General features: G+C 40.4%; 6 protein-coding genes, 1 long non-coding RNA gene and 1 other non-coding gene across 14 annotated transcripts; 4 read left to right on the top strand and 4 right to left on the bottom strand.

Annotated features, from left to right (window-relative positions):
• Positions 1–34: 34 nt before the first annotated feature.
• Positions 35–2,074, bottom strand: LOC105688421 (TGF-beta-activated kinase 1 and MAP3K7-binding protein 1-like). 2 transcript variants are annotated; one of them, XM_012404741.3, is made up of 7 exons: positions 1,868–2,074; positions 1,550–1,787; positions 1,347–1,479; positions 1,010–1,250; positions 689–945; positions 440–619; positions 213–359 (listed from the first exon to the last, which is right to left on the bottom strand). In XM_012404741.3, the coding sequence occupies exons 1-7, from the start codon at positions 1,929–1,931 to the stop codon at positions 348–350; spliced, it is 1,125 nt and encodes a 374-aa protein (XP_012260164.1). In that variant the 5' UTR covers positions 1,932–2,074; the 3' UTR covers positions 213–347. The 2 variants fall into 2 exon arrangements, with proteins under 2 accessions (XP_012260163.1, XP_012260164.1); XM_012404740.3 differs by having other exon boundaries at positions 35–619.
• On the bottom strand, positions 1,971–4,776 carry LOC105688422. The gene is made up of 7 exons (XM_012404742.3): positions 4,647–4,776; positions 3,751–3,920; positions 3,489–3,679; positions 3,175–3,422; positions 2,850–3,099; positions 2,665–2,779; positions 1,971–2,588 (listed from the first exon to the last, which is right to left on the bottom strand). The coding sequence occupies exons 2-7, from the start codon at positions 3,834–3,836 to the stop codon at positions 2,468–2,470; spliced, it is 1,011 nt and encodes a 336-aa protein (XP_012260165.2). The 5' UTR covers positions 3,837–3,920; positions 4,647–4,776; the 3' UTR covers positions 1,971–2,467.
• LOC125499935 lies at positions 2,153–4,817 on the top strand. The gene is made up of 5 exons (XR_007277014.1): positions 2,153–2,291; positions 2,818–3,115; positions 3,517–3,736; positions 4,494–4,579; positions 4,677–4,817. It is a non-coding gene; the product is annotated as an uncharacterized LOC125499935 (long non-coding RNA).
• LOC105688423 lies at positions 4,666–5,857 on the bottom strand. Of its 2 annotated transcripts, none has more exons than XM_048650326.1 (4): positions 5,640–5,857; positions 5,287–5,577; positions 5,067–5,189; positions 4,666–4,998 (listed from the first exon to the last, which is right to left on the bottom strand). In XM_048650326.1, exons 2-4 carry the CDS (start codon positions 5,554–5,556, stop codon positions 4,729–4,731), a joined length of 663 nt encoding a protein of 220 aa, XP_048506283.1. In that variant the 5' UTR covers positions 5,557–5,577; positions 5,640–5,857; the 3' UTR covers positions 4,666–4,728. The 2 variants fall into 2 exon arrangements, with proteins under 2 accessions (XP_048506283.1, XP_012260166.2); XM_012404743.3 differs by having other exon boundaries at positions 5,644–5,856.
• Positions 5,455–7,975, top strand: LOC105688419. Its single transcript, XM_012404737.3, has 2 exons — positions 5,455–5,593; positions 6,213–7,975. Exon 2 carries the CDS (start codon positions 6,327–6,329, stop codon positions 7,818–7,820), a length of 1,494 nt encoding a protein of 497 aa, XP_012260160.2. The 5' UTR covers positions 5,455–5,593; positions 6,213–6,326; the 3' UTR covers positions 7,821–7,975.
• Positions 7,976–8,005: 30 nt separating this feature from the next.
• LOC105688424 lies at positions 8,006–9,136 on the bottom strand. The gene is made up of 4 exons (XM_012404746.3): positions 8,706–9,136; positions 8,457–8,611; positions 8,304–8,372; positions 8,006–8,247 (listed from the first exon to the last, which is right to left on the bottom strand). The coding sequence occupies exons 1-4, from the start codon at positions 8,827–8,829 to the stop codon at positions 8,017–8,019; spliced, it is 579 nt and encodes a 192-aa protein (XP_012260169.1). The 5' UTR covers positions 8,830–9,136; the 3' UTR covers positions 8,006–8,016.
• Positions 9,137–9,140: 4 nt separating this feature from the next.
• LOC105688522 lies at positions 9,141–15,568 on the top strand. 5 transcript variants are annotated; one of them, XM_048650292.1, is made up of 6 exons: positions 9,143–9,522; positions 9,663–11,999; positions 12,062–12,196; positions 12,293–13,991; positions 14,125–14,296; positions 14,417–15,568. In XM_048650292.1, the coding sequence occupies exons 1-6, from the start codon at positions 9,464–9,466 to the stop codon at positions 14,641–14,643; spliced, it is 4,629 nt and encodes a 1,542-aa protein (XP_048506249.1). In that variant the 5' UTR covers positions 9,143–9,463; the 3' UTR covers positions 14,644–15,568. The 5 variants fall into 5 exon arrangements, with proteins under 5 accessions (XP_012260334.2, XP_048506248.1, XP_048506249.1 ...); XM_012404912.3 differs by having other exon boundaries at positions 9,684–11,999; XM_012404911.3 differs by having other exon boundaries at positions 9,141–11,999; positions 14,182–14,296.
• A 313-nt stretch (positions 15,569–15,881) lies between these two features.
• On the top strand, positions 15,882–15,953 carry Trnaa-cgc. The gene has a single exon. It is a non-coding gene; the product is annotated as a tRNA-Ala (tRNA).
• The last annotated feature ends 48 nt before the right edge of the window (positions 15,954–16,001 follow it).

Below are 16,001 nucleotides of genomic sequence, written 5' to 3' on the forward strand. Positions count from 1 at the left end.
CAACAGAATTAATGCAAGAATTGTGTATTCGATGAGCAGTTTATCATTCTTTACTTTATTTGTGTCATCAATATTCTACAGCGATTCATTTCAATTTCAATATTAGCGAGTACCTCATTCAGGCATACAATATTGAATTACAGGAGAATTTTCCTACAAATCAGAAGTCTATGCCTTCCGGCAAAGTACCCTCTTCTCGTCGTTTTTCAACATTTTTGAAATACTCTGAAAAATCAACATACGGTTTGATTTTCGCATCTCTGTTAACCGGCGTACCTCCCGGAGGATAGATATCTGAGGTAGTTGATGTCTCTGTGGTTGAAGTATCACAGTTTTGTTCCGTCGCGTTAGTTCCCTGGCTGGAATAATAGTCATTGTCCATGAGCATTGGCACAGGGACAGTTTGCACCACAGGATTAAATCTCACTGATAGATTTACCGGACTTTTCAATGCATGGGGAAGTGGGAAATTGAAATTTCTGACCAACAAAGTAATGTCGTCACGTTTTCCTGTAGATAATGTATTATGCGAGTTACTCATATTGACGTCGTGGTGTATTCTGACTACTTTATCTACCACTGCTTGCGCCACTCCTGGCAAAGTAGATTGCACCCTGAACTGAAAGATAAAAACTAAATAATTTGAACTTCAGTAGATGACCCAAGGTTGAGCTAATGGACGGCGTACTTGCTCTACAGCCATCTGCGCCAGTTCTTTGTTGACCTGGTCAGTCCCGGTAGCTTCCTCCAGAGATTTGTAAAGTCCTCTCGACATGAGAAGCAAAAACCTGCATGACTCATCGATTTCAATGCCACCGTGGATTTCCGGAACTGCAATGATGGGTTCTGCACTTGCAGATGACAATTCTTCAAATTCTCTATAGCCACCTTTGACCAGGTAATTACCCAGACACCTGGTATTCTCTTGGTTCCCTAAATGTGATCCTAAAGAAAGAATTTCCATACTTTACTGTATTTCGTACTTCTTATGTAGCATTGATGCGAATACCTTGTTTGACTGAATCGATGTCTATACCGAGCTGGGAGAGTCGCAGTAATTCATCTTCATTTCGCAGATCATGATCAACACTTAATTGAACCACTCTAAGGACCTGGTTGCTGTCTGTCCTACAGAGTAATGCTCGACTGTCTCCGACATTTGCAACATACAATCGGCCGCTGTGTACTAAAGCTACTACGGCACTAGTTCCAGCTGACAATTCACAGTTGAGTGAATTCAGCTTATCAATCTGGGATAAAGAAATATGATTTAGGAATTGAAGGCATGCGTTCATTATCTTCACACGTTATGCGTTCGAGACATCTAAGTAGAAAGTCGGACGTACTAGATCTGGGAATTTCTGATATGTTTCGTAGGAATTTAATCCGTCAGGTATATCAAATTGAAGACTAGCACGCTCTGCTAAAATGTCCCCGATAGTATCCAGATACCCTCGTTCCACTGTGATAAAAGCTTGCCTAAACAAAGAAAAAAATTCTGAGTTAATGGTAGTCTTTCACCTGTTGTCCAAGCTAAGCAGGATTTCACCTGAGTACTTCTTTAACTTCCTCGTCTGTCGTTTTGCCATTGAGCTGTCCTAATAGAATTTCAGCTGCCATACGCTGCAAGGCGAATGTTGCTGCCTTGGTACCTTCGTGCCCATCGAACACTCCGTACAAAAATGTTGAATCATCGTAACGCCAGTGAAAACTGCGGTCCTCAAACGGGTGGTCCTCCTGCCGTTCGCCATCCTCCCTATATATTTGGTTTGTTGAAAATCCTGCGCCTAGAGTTTAGACGAATCGCTCTATTACTATCGAGCTATGTTGACAATTTATGTTCATAGTAGATATACAGCAGGTATACCAGACTGTTTGCAGACGGGTAGATCATCGGTCCAACTGTGCTGTCCCTCAGCTCTGGTCGGCATGTCGATAATAATCGCAAGAGTTCACAAGGAAGTCCGCTACCCGTTAGTGCTCAACATCTTAGATGCGCTTTGAGCTCAACATAATATCCTTGATAACATGTCACTCATAAGTCATAACATCGTCCACCATTTTTTTTACAGACATATTTGATCAGCTGATAAACATAAACAGCACATTACGAATCGGAACGGGAACACAACGGTACTCTACCGGACATTATGGAAAACTGACCCTGTTTTCAGATTTGGCGCAATTTTCGTTGGCCGGTGCAAAGATTTGGGCCGGTGATACAAGCGTTGACTGAAGATATTGTGGCAGGGAAATCGATGAACAACGTGCACAGATCTCACTTTGAAAAGGTATAATACCAGTCACATGTTGTATATTCTTTATTAAAACTGAGTTAAATTCTGGAGGATCTTGACACAGTCTGATGGGTGATGAATCGTGACTTTGATTTACGGATGAAAAATTTTGCAGACGCTGATTCCACTGCACAAAGATAGGTTGTTGTCGTTTTCGCCGACGATTTTCCTCATTTCAAAATAGTTTCAGCCTCCCTTACGAGTTCTGGCCCATCTAGCTTGTCAAGGCGTCTAGCGAAGTCGTCTGTAACATACGCTGCAAATCCCTCTTTGTCAACTCCCTCCATGATTCTGAAAAATGAATGCCGAAACTCAAATATTAGGCTCGCATATTGTAATTAGTTGACATGCAAATCATTTTTCTCACTTCTCCAATTCATGTAGTTGCTCTATTTCTTTTTTTATGTTTTTCACATGTTCCACTCTGGAGCAGTTCAGAAAACTCACTAGTTCCTCTGTACCCATTTCAGTCAATGGAATATCTAAAAATTATCATTCACTACCTTCTCATTCTTTACAGTCCACAGCAATGACAGAAATATTTTTTGGAACCTGGTGGCGAAGTATCGGATGTCAATATGGCTGCAATGTCCGGCGTAGATGTAGGCATGTTCACGGGTGCTTCGGCTCTATAGATCTGTTCTACAGGCGTCTGTTCAGTGTATGGTGCCGGTCCTCGAGAAATCATTTGGTTGTAAGTGAGACTCTGCGCGTCATTATAGGTACTTTCATTGATGGATGAACAAGCACTCAACTCGCTCAATTTACTTTGGCGTGTATGGAGCGGAGTTGATGAAGCTTCCTAGGGTTGTAAATAGGTAAGCAAAAAAGTTCAATAATTTTGATCAATTTCTATGATATTTTTTTGCCAGCGCACATTCCCTTCCTTTTCCTTTTTACTTGAACCTACGCTGATTTCATCATTAGTTGTGGGTTGGCTACTTTCCTTTTTACTCTTCGAGGCATCTGACTCTTGATTTTCTAAAGCTGTTCCTAATTTGGCATACTGTTCTATCAGATCATCTTGAACCGCTTGTATGCAAATATTAACATCGCCGGTATATTCACCTTCCGAATTCTTCAAGTCTAATAAAAATCTCAGGCACCAGTGAAGCTGTGCTATACCTGGTCAATAGAATTATCATTTTTGTATCAACTGAGTAAATTTTAAGTGTTGATTTAGGTTTTTACCCAAGTATTGTTTTTTTTGGTGGAACAGCATCCAAATAACACCAAATGCATGATCGTGGTACAACCAACATGGAGGTAAAAGAGCATTCATCACAGAACCTGGCAAAGGATTGCTTGGAACACGGAAAGAATATACCAACGGCTCGATGTCGACGATCTCCTTATTTCTCTCTTTGCCTGATTTTCTGAGACTGGCAAAAATCGTTTGTACAATGGATTTTGAGTAAACAAGAAGCTTTACAATCCAGGTAAAATCTCTCACTTGCTTTCATTGAGACCTGAATTGGATCTTGCTGTTCTTTCCAAAGCATCGTTCAGCCCACCCTTAGACCCTCCAGCCTGACTCATGGTTTGGTTGTACTATAAATTTACTCCGATATTGCGCTCATATTTGAATTAATACTACAATTTTCCACATTCCTAAATGTCAACCTATGGCATTGGGAAAAACAAAAAAATTTCAGCAACATGAATCTAGGCCCAAACAGAATTTATTGCCAAATTTATAGCACATGTTGTTGAATCTCAAGTTTTCTACAGACTAGCATGACACGATCGCGCACCACATTTCATTGTGGCGTTACTTTTATTTTATTTGTTGTCGGTCAGTAGCCTTTGATATTAATATTCCAATTAAGGGTGAAAAATCGACTTTGCTTTTTTAAAGATATTTTTAAGTAGCGTGATCTCGAAAATCTGAATTTGCCTATTGAATTGATTCATCTATGAAAATGATCAAGTTATCGCCAACTTTTCGCTTTACGAAGCGGAAAAATTGAGATATCTCAATGTTATTAGCGACTTAATTTGGTGGTGATATTCATGTTTCGGATATCAAAATATAAAAAAAATACGTTAAAACCAAACCAAGAAAAAGTATGATTCTTGGCCCAAAAAACGAAAAAATCCAAGATGTACCCTTTTAGATTTGCCGATTTTAGGGTCAAATATTAAAATTTATATACACGCAGTGTTTTGATCTATTCTTGTGTATTTTTTGCTCAGGAATCCGAATCTGGTACTAAATCAATCGATCTGTGGAAATGATCTGGTTATCGCTTTTCAGTGAAACACATCTGTTACTTCTCATTGTAAGTTCAATCAAACATCACGTACATCTATCTGTTATTCGAAATGTATGAAATGAAGTGTATGTACTTTTTTTCTCATTGATTTCATTTAACACAGCGGTTGGATTTCCCTCCTTACAATCGGTGGTATTCAAGGGATTGTCCTGGCGTCAGTCAATTATGTCCGATATTTGTATATCTTCGTCGTCATCTCCATTGTCAGAGTCCTCTTCATCCGGAGGCGGAGTAACGATGGTACCTGATCGTTTAAGATTAGCAAGAACCTGCATCAGCTGTCCTATATTTTGTGGGTATCCATTTTCCTGTTTTAGTGCTCTAAAATATGTTTCCGTATGTTTCACGTGCTCCAGCGTTATGTCTTTGTAAGTGTGTCGAGCAAGCATAATCACAGTGCTGATAGCGATGCTGCACATGCGAACCTGGAAATTACATTCAAAAAATTCGCATTCCTCTGATAACTACTGGTAACTTTTTCACAAATTGATACCGTGTTATTCCTTTCCTCTTCTTTTGAAAGTCTGTTTAATGGCGAACATGAAATTTGTGTTGCTAAAACATCGTTGATAGATACAGGTGTAGCCGTTGCGCCCAACACCGTCGGTTTTTTGCTCTAAAATTGTATATTCATGGTTGAATTTTAGTAGAACATCAACTTGCTCTAATGTATGTAAAAAAATTTCACCTGCCGGATAAAAAATGAGATTTACCTTATTAATCGAAGTATCTTTGACGTCTGTTTTTGAGGGATCCTGATGAGGAGAGGTAAGGTTTCGAACAAATCTACCGGGACGAGGTTCGATGAAGAATAGTTCCGGATGTTTATCCTTCAAGAGAGCTCCCTCCGCGCTTAATTTCTTTCCTGGGGAACTCGAATTCGGATCAGATGCCTGACCGTTTCTATCTTTGGTAGAAAGTTTACTGGATGTGTGGAGTGGCTGATCTTTGAAACTTGAATGAGAAGCTCTCGGATCAGGCATTATTCATGCCCTTGCAAACGCCTGAGTTATGCGTTAGGTTCGTTTAATTTCATAATTTAAAAATGCATCATTTTTTTAAGTACCGATCGGTCTGAGTGGTCATGTAGAGTTGTTTCCGTTTTGGAAGACCGTGGATTTGATATTTTCATCATAAGAGCCGGGTTGAGGTATCTCTGTGAAGTCTGAGCCGATGCTTGGATTACATTTCCTTGTTAATTTTGACTGAAAAATGGAATTAGGTGGTAAAATACAACCAGTATTTGGGGTTTGGCAGTCACTTTTCAGACCACCAAAGAATATAACAATGCTTGGCATTTGTCTGAGTAGCCAATGCGATGTACTGAGTGAACTAAATATAAGTATATCGTAGTATTTGCGAAAACTTGTCTTTATCACCTTGACATATTATACCGCTAAGAAGTTAGTTGGTAAATATCGTCTCCATGAATGTTATTTTAACTTCATATGTTTCCAACAAAATACATTCAACAATTTCTGTAAAACAAGCGATGTAGGCGACGTACATTTGACAAAAAAAATATAATTTTCTCGGCAAATAAAATTAATCAAAATTCACGTAAGTATTCAATTTAACACGTATGCGAGAATTACTCGAATTTCGCTTTGGCTATCACACGAATTCCTATAATTTTCAGAGTGCACAGACATGAAACACACGGCCTAAGTCTTCACCCCATCGTCCACAGTCGCCCGTTCATCAGCCCGCGAAATTTCCCCTGTATGAAAAATCAAAAATCAAATACAAGGAGATGGCTGGAAGAATACCCTCAGGTAGGGCACCTGCTCGCGGGGGTCAATGTGCAGGTCCATCGCGCGGTATTAGAAATCCCGGTTTGACGAGAGCGGCGCAATTGCGGCAGGCAAAATCCGCGGCTTTTGTAAAGGAGCAAGAGGCGAAGGAAGCGGCTAAAAATATTCGAGTCGGTGGGCCCTGCGATGTTCCGCGGAAGGCACGTGTCCCGAAATTTACGAGAGGCCCCCCCCCAGCGGAACCCCGAAGGATTAATATGACGAAACCTGCTATGACAAAGGCCATGTTAGCGCGCATGAAACATGCGGAAGAATTCACAAAGAATCTCGCTAATCAAAGAAACGAAGCGAACTTTCAAAGAACTCAACGAGCTCCGACAGGCGGTGACCCCAGGCAATGTCGGCAGCCTAGGCAAAGAGCTACGCCAGGTTCGCTCCAGCAGGCATCTGCTGGTTCGCGATTGAGAGGTCGAAAAGGCAACGCTTGCGGCGAGACTGGATCTTCTACCGCACCTGGTCCGTGTGCGCAGGGTCCAAGGCGAGGTGCGATGCCTCTTCCTCAGGCACATTCCTCCATGAGGAGAGGCAGAAGGTCGGGAGGAATTAGTGGCATAGCGGAAGAACAACCCATCACGGCAAAAACCTGCGAGCTTGCCCAGTCTATGAATGCCGATGTTCTTCAGGCAGAGCCTGTCGGAGAAGGGCCTGTACAAAATATTGTAATACCTCCCGGTGCTGTGAGTCAATGTAGAACGACGATCGTTGCTCTGCCACACGACGACAGTGCAAATCGATCATTGCAACTTCTTAGCGAAAGTCTGCTCGAGCAAGATGCTCTAGAATCGGTAACTATTAACAGTAGACTTTGCGAGCTACAACACGCGAGAAGAGATTTTGTACTCGCTGTGGCCAATGTTGGAGGCAATGTGGTAAACTTACACCAGCATTCACAGTCTCCCTGCTCGGATCAGCGTACCCTTTATCAGCTACCGGACCCGTCGGACGATATCTTTCAAGTGGAATACGGGCGTGCGCATCCAACTGTGATGGCTGCCCGGGAGTTTCACCAACGGCAGAGCGCAGCCCAGGCGGAACGAGAGAATCAGATGCGAATCGATCGCGAGTTCGCAAAGGTAGCAGCTTGCGAGGGAGGATTGAGGTCTGACGTTCCCATGGAACAGGAAATTATGGAGGGGGACATATCCTTTGAGGAGGATGAAGATGGGGTGATCATACCGTGCGCTTCGAGAATAAAAGCATCGATGCCCCCCATTCCACGAAAAAATATCGCCGCCGTACCGGATGCAATTGGCCCTGAAGAGCTCCAGAGGTTCTTCGATCCTGCTAGATATCCCATGCCTTGCGATTATGCTGATCCCTACATTCCACCGGCGGGACGCGAAAACCTACATCCCGACCTTTGGGAGCTGGATGATCCTTGGTATAGGGAAATAACACAGCCAGACCTTATGGATTTCAACAGTTACTGCTGACGAACAAAAACAGTTCGAATCATACCGTAGTTTATAAACCCACTTTATCGTGCCCCATATCCCTATACATACATTATGAATCATTTAGTGAAATGCCGTTTGTTATTTAGTTATATATACCTATGTACTTATACATTAATAAAAGTTTACAACGAGACTGGAGAAACGATGTTTTAATATGAATTTTTCCTTCACTTTAATTATTCTGACAAGACAGGAGAATGTCACTAAGTTTTTGAGCACAAACTGGAATGGTTGTTTGTTCCCCTGCACCGCAAACCACCTGATTGTTCGCGGCAAAGTTTCCAATGACTATATACTCCTGTGTTTTGGATCCTCTATTCCGCAAACCTTTGGATCTCTGCTCTTTTAGCGTTCGAATCTTCGGTAGGCTTTTCAATGATGTGGAAAGCCGCTCTTTGATGACCTTGAGAAAGACATGGTAAATCACGTGTATTGCTGGCTTGTTGTTGTATCAATTACCTGTATCCTTCTTGCAGAAACCACCGACGTTTGACGGGGTACATACGGTGGCTTTGCCAGCCACCAAACCTTGATGCAGAAACAATATGTGTCTCTTTAGAAAATCAACGCCTTCGTGATCTTTAAGACCCTATGGTACATGGATAAACTAACTCGCTCCATAAGTGTGTCCTCGTCTTCACATTCATCAAGATCAGCTTCATTTCCATCCACAAAGACCATGTCACCGATATCCTCTTCAGAATCCTGCCGATCTGAGTCTTCGCTCTGAATGGAGGAATCACTTAATGCTCGTTCACACGGTGATCCTGTGGTAATCATAGCACGTTTTATTAGGATCGTCGATTTCTGATTGAAAACTCATAAGAAATTAAGTGTATCGCAAATATTTAAAATACGTACTTCCGCTGACATCGTCTGAATAATAAATGGATCTTCTTTCTTTTTCAAAACCGCTGCTACAAACTTTGGAAAATTCTAATTTTCCCGGGGTTGGTTCAGCATCAGAAAAACAACAGCAAGACATTTTTATTGTAAATAGAGAATTTCAAATCTGTTTTATAGTTCATAATCAAAATACAAGTTTATATCAGTATCTCCGAGATTTAAATCGGGTCATTATTCGAGCTACGTGGTTTCATTGAAGTTCTGAAATTACTATTTACTCGTCTTTCTAACGGTGAATTTTTCATATTTATATTTTAAATGAATTGACGCGCGCTTTGCGGCAAAAGTAGTTCAGTGATTCGCCATCGTCGCCCTCGTTTTCAATTCAACGCGTTGGCGGGGTGTAGGGGAGGTTAATGGTGTTTCTTGGAGCTTGGGTAGCGTCATAGCTTTGAGGTTATTCAACACATAAACAACAATTTGAATACTCCGTAACTGTCAAGGGAAAAGTAAATAGGTTGCCAAGAATTTGATACGGATAAGATAAACTGTGTGAATACAAGATTGGTGTAAGGATCAACTCACAGTGGAGGTGTGGAACTCCCAAAATGTGAACCGTTGTGAAAAGTAGTAGGACACAATATCGTAAATGGTAGGAAAGGTATAAAAAATGGAATATGACTCTGCCTCAAGTTGCGATGAACGTGTGCGTCATTTGGAGACCCGCAGAGAACTCTCGAAGGACAAAACCTCATTTGATGATAAAACTATAAATGATTCCGAGCTCGCAGCTCTTTGGCACCCTGCAGAAGTTATCCCTGCTCAACCAAAGGTAGCGTTTAATATAAACAAATCTTTGTCAAAGCAGGTAATGGAGTACTATAAGAAATATTCGCAGAATTCAAACTTGGAGCAGTACTTTTCACTACCAGAAACAAGTGGAGAGACTCACGGAGTTGAATATTATTACAGCATCTACGAATTGAATTCTAGATCGACCGGTACCAGGCAAGACTGTGTTGGTCAAGATTATAATTTGGGAAATTACGTCCCTCGTGAGAGGAGAAGGTGGGCCAGACCCCCATTAATTGGTCAATCTTCATCAGGCGCTGATAACTCTGCTATCTACGGACAGCCGTTAATGGAACCCCGTTCTTCATCTCCAGAATCAAAGCACATTACCTCTGAGATTATCCTAGAAGAAAAAAACGAGTGTACACAATCTACTGCCGAAACTCCGGATAGAAAGTCAGCTGCTTCCCCAACATCTAGCATAACTTCTCACAAACCTCTGGAATGGGACAGTGGTGCAGATGTAGGATACTTCAATACGCTGCCTCAAAACAAACAGGATTCTAAAAAGTTGAGCACCATCGAACGCATGGCTTTGGCTGGAGGATGTTCTGCAGCTTTGAGGCAGGATCCAGAGGGAACAACAGAGTCTAACATATCAAATCAAATACTGCTAGCACAGACTGGGGTTAGAACTAAAAGAAAACCTGATGCAAACTCGACACCTTTGCCTGGGAACATATCAGAAACTGAAAGTGAAGTTGAAATAACACCGATAGTGAAGAATCACATAGCTGGAATAATTAGCGGAGTTCATATCAGTTTAGAGAAGAAAGAACCTAATCCGGAAGTTAATAGTTATGGAATTGATGTTGCTCCGAATGCCGAAACATCAAAGTCTTCACCAACAACCAAAGTGCCATCTGTAAAATATGCAACTGAAGGTAAAAAGCGAGGCCAAAAGCAGGAAGTTCGAAACAAAAATTTTGACCCTTGTTCTTCCCTTTTAAAAAAAAGTTCTTCGATGAATTTACTGGCCCCTGAGACTTCTAAGCTCTTGCTAAAACGAAGCCAGAGCGACTTGAATTTGCAGATCAGAGATAAGAGTAAGGCATTTTTACCACTCATCTTTAATTCCACATCTTCCTTGGCTACCGTCGTTAATAAGCCAGTGACTTGCGATAAAGTTATTCAGACTACGATTAGTGAACATTTTCACGAATCGGTTGGCATTCAAGTATCTGTTTTTGAAGAGGAAAAACCACCTGTACCTAAGAGAGGCACCAGTTTGGCTCAGAAGCCAGTTTGTTCAATTCTGAAAGGCTCTAAAAACACGCACAAACTTGACAACGCCAGAAAACCGAATGAGTGCAAAAAAACTGCAGAGAGTAGTCGGAATATCGAGCAGGAAGATGAAACCGGTACTCGATATAGCAGTACAGATATTTCCTGCAACGATTCTCAACCTCTAGCATCTTATCCGGATGATACTAAAGATGTAACTGGCCGAGTTAATAGTTTTGAATATTTTCCAGGTCATGTCTACGAGAATGTTCCAAATGAAAGCGAATGTCATGTTTCCTCCAGCGATACAAGACGTTCAAATTCCACAATGCCAAACACTAGCTCCAGCATCGACGAAAAACTTTGGGGAGACTCTGACAGTTTGGTACGAGACTTGGAAAGAAGTGTCAATATTTTGAAAAGTCTTGTGGATGCAAACAAGTGTGATAAGCAAGTTAAAAAAAGGTTGATACATCACGTCGTAAAGAGGCTGGTCACCGCGAAATACACCGATGATAAAATAGAGCATAATTTAGAAGAAAATGTTCCTTGGAATCCGGATGATGCTAGAAAAAAAGTTTATAGAGCAGACATCATCCAGGCTCTCACAAAAAAACAAAACACAACAGATTCTTCAGAGGAGTGGAAGCCCTTAAAAAAGAAGAAGAGTTCTTCATCCAAAAAACAGCTTAACGGAGAGGCCAGGATTGTTAATGGAATAATTAACCAAGGCAGTAGTAACACGGATAAATTTGATGCACAAATCGGTCGAACAGAGATGGATGGTAGAAAGGCCAGAATGGGGTTGAGAACCGACGATTGTCAACGAAGCATTAATTCGCCCACCAATCTAAATAAAAGTGAAAGTTCTGAGTGTTTTTTACCGCAACGTAGAGACAGTTCCAAAACTAGAGACAATATATTTTGCCTTCAACAAAATGCTGACATTCCACTCGGGGACACTTCTACTTCTGGTACCCCGTTGGATCAAAATAGAGTTTATTTAGATAACCCAGTTAACAATGGACAAAGTACCGTGGAGTCTGGCAATGGTTCTAGACACAGCACAGACTGGAGATTGCCGGCCACTTTATCGGAAAGGCAATTTGAATTGAGGAGACATCACACTTCGGATTCTGGAGACTCAAAATTAGTCAGCTATGCCGAAACTGAGAAGAAAAATCAACTTCTTTGGATCACCAATGAAATTAGCCATTTATCTTATTTGAAAAAGTATGTTTACATTTTTTCAGTGTAAATTACAAAGAAAGTTGTTCATTGTTTTGTGTTTCCAGGCTATTAGAGCAACCCAAAAAGTTGGATCGTCCACGGATGTCGCCCAAAAAAGTTAAGCACGCAATTGTCAAACAAAAACATCAAGCTTTGCTGAAATGCGTCTGCGGCAGTAACGATGCTGATAATTCACCTGGGTAAGAATTGTGACATTTTACCATACCGAGACTATCGCTCATGTTTATTTCTCTTGAAATGTTGCAAGAATGAACTATATTTTTCAATTTCATCAGAAGCACCTTCGATGCTTGTAACGATTCGGTCAACCCCCAATGGTCGTCGCATTGCAACCTAGCAACCTGCCAATCGACTGTTGATTCTGGTGCAACAAAAATGAATAATTTGAAAAAGCGGAACAGCTGCACACAAACTGGAACTGACGTCATAAGAGCACACTCCCAAACAGGCGGTGAAATAATATCAACACTGTTAAGTCAACGGATTCCAGAAACCAAATCTGCAAATATTCACGTTCAGACTTCACCATCTCGATTGGTTTCCCCGTCTCTGGTGATGCCACATCAAATATCACCTATAGATAGTCCGCTACCACAGGTCGTTTGTCCAGTTCATCAGAATCTACCGGCAATATCGCAATGCAAATGCTTGGGGCAGGTTTGCCGATGTCAAATTTCAAATCCCATAGAAATTGTACAGAACTCTCCAAAAGCGGTGTGCCTTTGCCATTTGTCAAATCAAAAATCATCGCATCAAAGTTCTTCAAATGTATGTCGCCACACTTCGATGTCCCCACATTCTGATCGTCAAAAACCACGCAATTCTCACACGGAGCAGCCTTACATACGAACTCAAAACATCTTTGACGCTGCACAGCCTGTTACGCATGTGTCTGATAATGAAAACCTTAGAACAGAGTTGAAGGAAGCGAAGAACAAAGTCAATGCAACGAGATCCATGTGCACTTGTAACTGTAACGATCTCAGAGTTTGCCAGTGTACCGGAAGTTGTTCCTGCGCAGAATCCATTCGGCATAGCCAGAGCATTGCCAGAAGCGACAATGTTGTTCCTGAAATTTGCAAGTCTTGTTTCAAAAATATTCTACAAAATGAGGCTGGTCAGTCAAAGTGCATCTGCGGTAAGTGCAGGGAAGGAAAACCTTGCGTTTGCCCAAATAATCCTACCTACGATAACCCAAAAATGCAGGATGAGAAGTCATGTTGTTGTCCAGCTTATTGTCATTGCGAAAATAAGAAGATGGATATTCCGGTGAGTTCCATTACTCCTAACTGCAACATTTGCCACCCAAAATTTGGTAAAAAAGCATGTAAATATCCCAACAACTATCAATGCAATGATCAAATATTCGATCATATCAGAGGTGAAAATTCAACTTGCAATCGCTACGCAGATCATAAACGTAAATGCAGGGACAGCAGGGATACAAACAATGGTAATTGTGTGTGCCGTTTTGAAAGCGACGGTCGAAAATTACAGACCCAGTCTAAGCATTGCTATTTATCGAGCTTGCACGAAGTTCAGCAGCTCCCTCAATCCCTGAAACTGCAAGGCGAAAAGTTGTGCAAATGTGGAAAGGAATGCTGTTGCGAAAACAAGCTGAAAGACGTAGAACAAAAATCATACAGTTCGAAACGTAGTGCCAAAACGAATTGTTCATGCGAATCTAATAACGGGGAAGCCGATAGAAATAGTCAACACTGTCGTAGTTGTGGCAGCATGTACAAAAACGGAAGGAAATGCAACTGTCACATTAATTATCCCAAACCCATTGCGTATGAGTTATCATTCACAGAAGCTAAAGCCCAGAAAAACGGTAAGGTTGGGATGAAAAAGTTACAGGACCCCACCGCATCAAACTCACCTTCGAATACTGCAAAATCCGATGGATGTGCTTGTGACGAGGCAAGGTCTTGTAGTTCGAGTAGAAACAGCGAACCAACAAAGACACTTCAGGTATAGTCGGATTTGGAATAATTAATTTGTTACATTACATAACTGTAAGTAGTATGAAATATTGAATTATGGAAAAGCATTTTTGTCTTCGTTTATTGATTTACTAAAAGTTCATTCTTAAACTAACTTGTAGGACTACTTGGCTCAGAATAAACCTGATTTTGTTAATAATGTTGAAACTCGTCAGCAGTGTATGTTTGAAATTACTCACTTACGAGAATTGAGGAGAGAAAAACGAATTCAATTACTCGCATTGGCCAGTGGTACAAATTTGACTAAAACGCCAAGGGTCGCAAAGCCAAAAGGTGAAATTTCATTTTTTCTTTAAAAATTTACCAATTATTTTATTCGATGTTCAAAAAAAAGCTGATCGAATGGATTGTGAGATAATTGAATTAAGATTGTTCAAATTGTTATCTTTTCAGTATTACCTGCGCAGAAAAAAATAAGCGACGAAGAAATGAAGGAAAGACTCCGCAAACGATATTATAAGCTGCATGAGGTGCGAAATAAACGACAACAACGGGAGAAACAGGAACAAACAAGAAGAAATAAATTAATGGCGAATATATTTTGTAAAAAATTACAGCAAAAGGTTCTGAAAGGTCAAGTTGATCTTTCTAATAGCGTCAGCGTTATATCAAATTTGTAATGACGTCGTTACGAGTTTATTCTTGTTGGATTTATGTTGCACTGCACTGTGCAAAAAGTAATAAAAAGGGACGAGTACGTCCAGAAATTATTCTTTGAACAGATTGCCTTGTTGCGTCCGTTGATAGAAAAATTACAGTGTTTGAACAAAGGTCAATCTATGAAATAAAAGAAAAACATCACCAGTACATTAGCTTGGAATAATAAAACACGAGCATGGTTCAAGAGCTCGAAAAGTGAAATTGACAAAAGTCTCTTCGTAAATGATATAATAATTTATTTTATGTTATAATTATAGATTTATAAAATAGTACATACAGCGATACTTAGGACGTAGATTTTAGTTAATCAGAAAAGCCATAACCATGATTCTCAGTAGTTTGAAACTCCCGCTCTATATACAGTACTTTCCAATACTTACAAAAGCTAGAAATGACAAGTTTTCCAACTGTTTCTGAAAACTGATTAGCTGAAAAGAATCTATTTTCATTTCACACATATAGTCCTTACTTTAATACAAGTCTCTAATTACCTCAGACATATTATTTATTGTGTGTATTATTGTGTGGTGTGTTCTCAAGTTATCGGTCAAGCGGTTCTTTCATTGGAATATGAAAGATTTAATGAGAACCACCGGAAATCCAAATTGATGTCGATGCCCGTACGGTATTTGAAACCTTAATCGCAATTGTGCAAGTCAAAAGTTTGTACGAAATTACAAAAATGTAATTATTAGTACCTGATGCACAGTAGTTGGTGATTATTACTCTCGATACATCATAGTTTTTAATTTTTAGTGTATTTTCAATATGTTTGAAATACATTTTGATAATGGAAAACATTCGTAATTATCATTGATCTATTGAATATTCGAAGTTCACGTTGCATGTTTGTAGAGCGAATCAAATAAAAAATATATTTCCTTACATAAAAACATACCAGTAAATTTCAAAATTTAGCGCCCTGATGTTAACGCAAAACAAAAGACTCACGGATAAAATGAATCTGAATACTTAGCACCCAACAGACTGTCGCAGGTCGTGTCATGAGAAATGTGTCTTCTGTAAAATTAGCGAAATAATCGACAGTTTTTGGTGAGCGTCCGTCGTTTGATTGCGATCCAGAAATCGCCTCAGTGATAACGTGTGACTGCAAGGGTGAAATGCTTGTACCGTAATACGTTAATCGGGACCTTAGATAATGTACGTTTTACGTTAGAAATTTGTCGTTGTCACTATCGGGGGTGTAACTCAGTGGTAGAGTGTCTGCTTCGCATGCTGAAAGTCCTGGGTTCAAATCCCAGCTCCTCCAAAAATGCAAATTTTTTTGTAACCTTTTCTTGCTGATCTTCCGACTCAT

This window comes from Athalia rosae, chromosome 2 (genome assembly GCF_917208135.1).
Source record: "Athalia rosae chromosome 2, iyAthRosa1.1, whole genome shotgun sequence".
Taxonomy (NCBI): Eukaryota; Metazoa; Arthropoda; class Insecta; order Hymenoptera; family Athaliidae; genus Athalia; species Athalia rosae.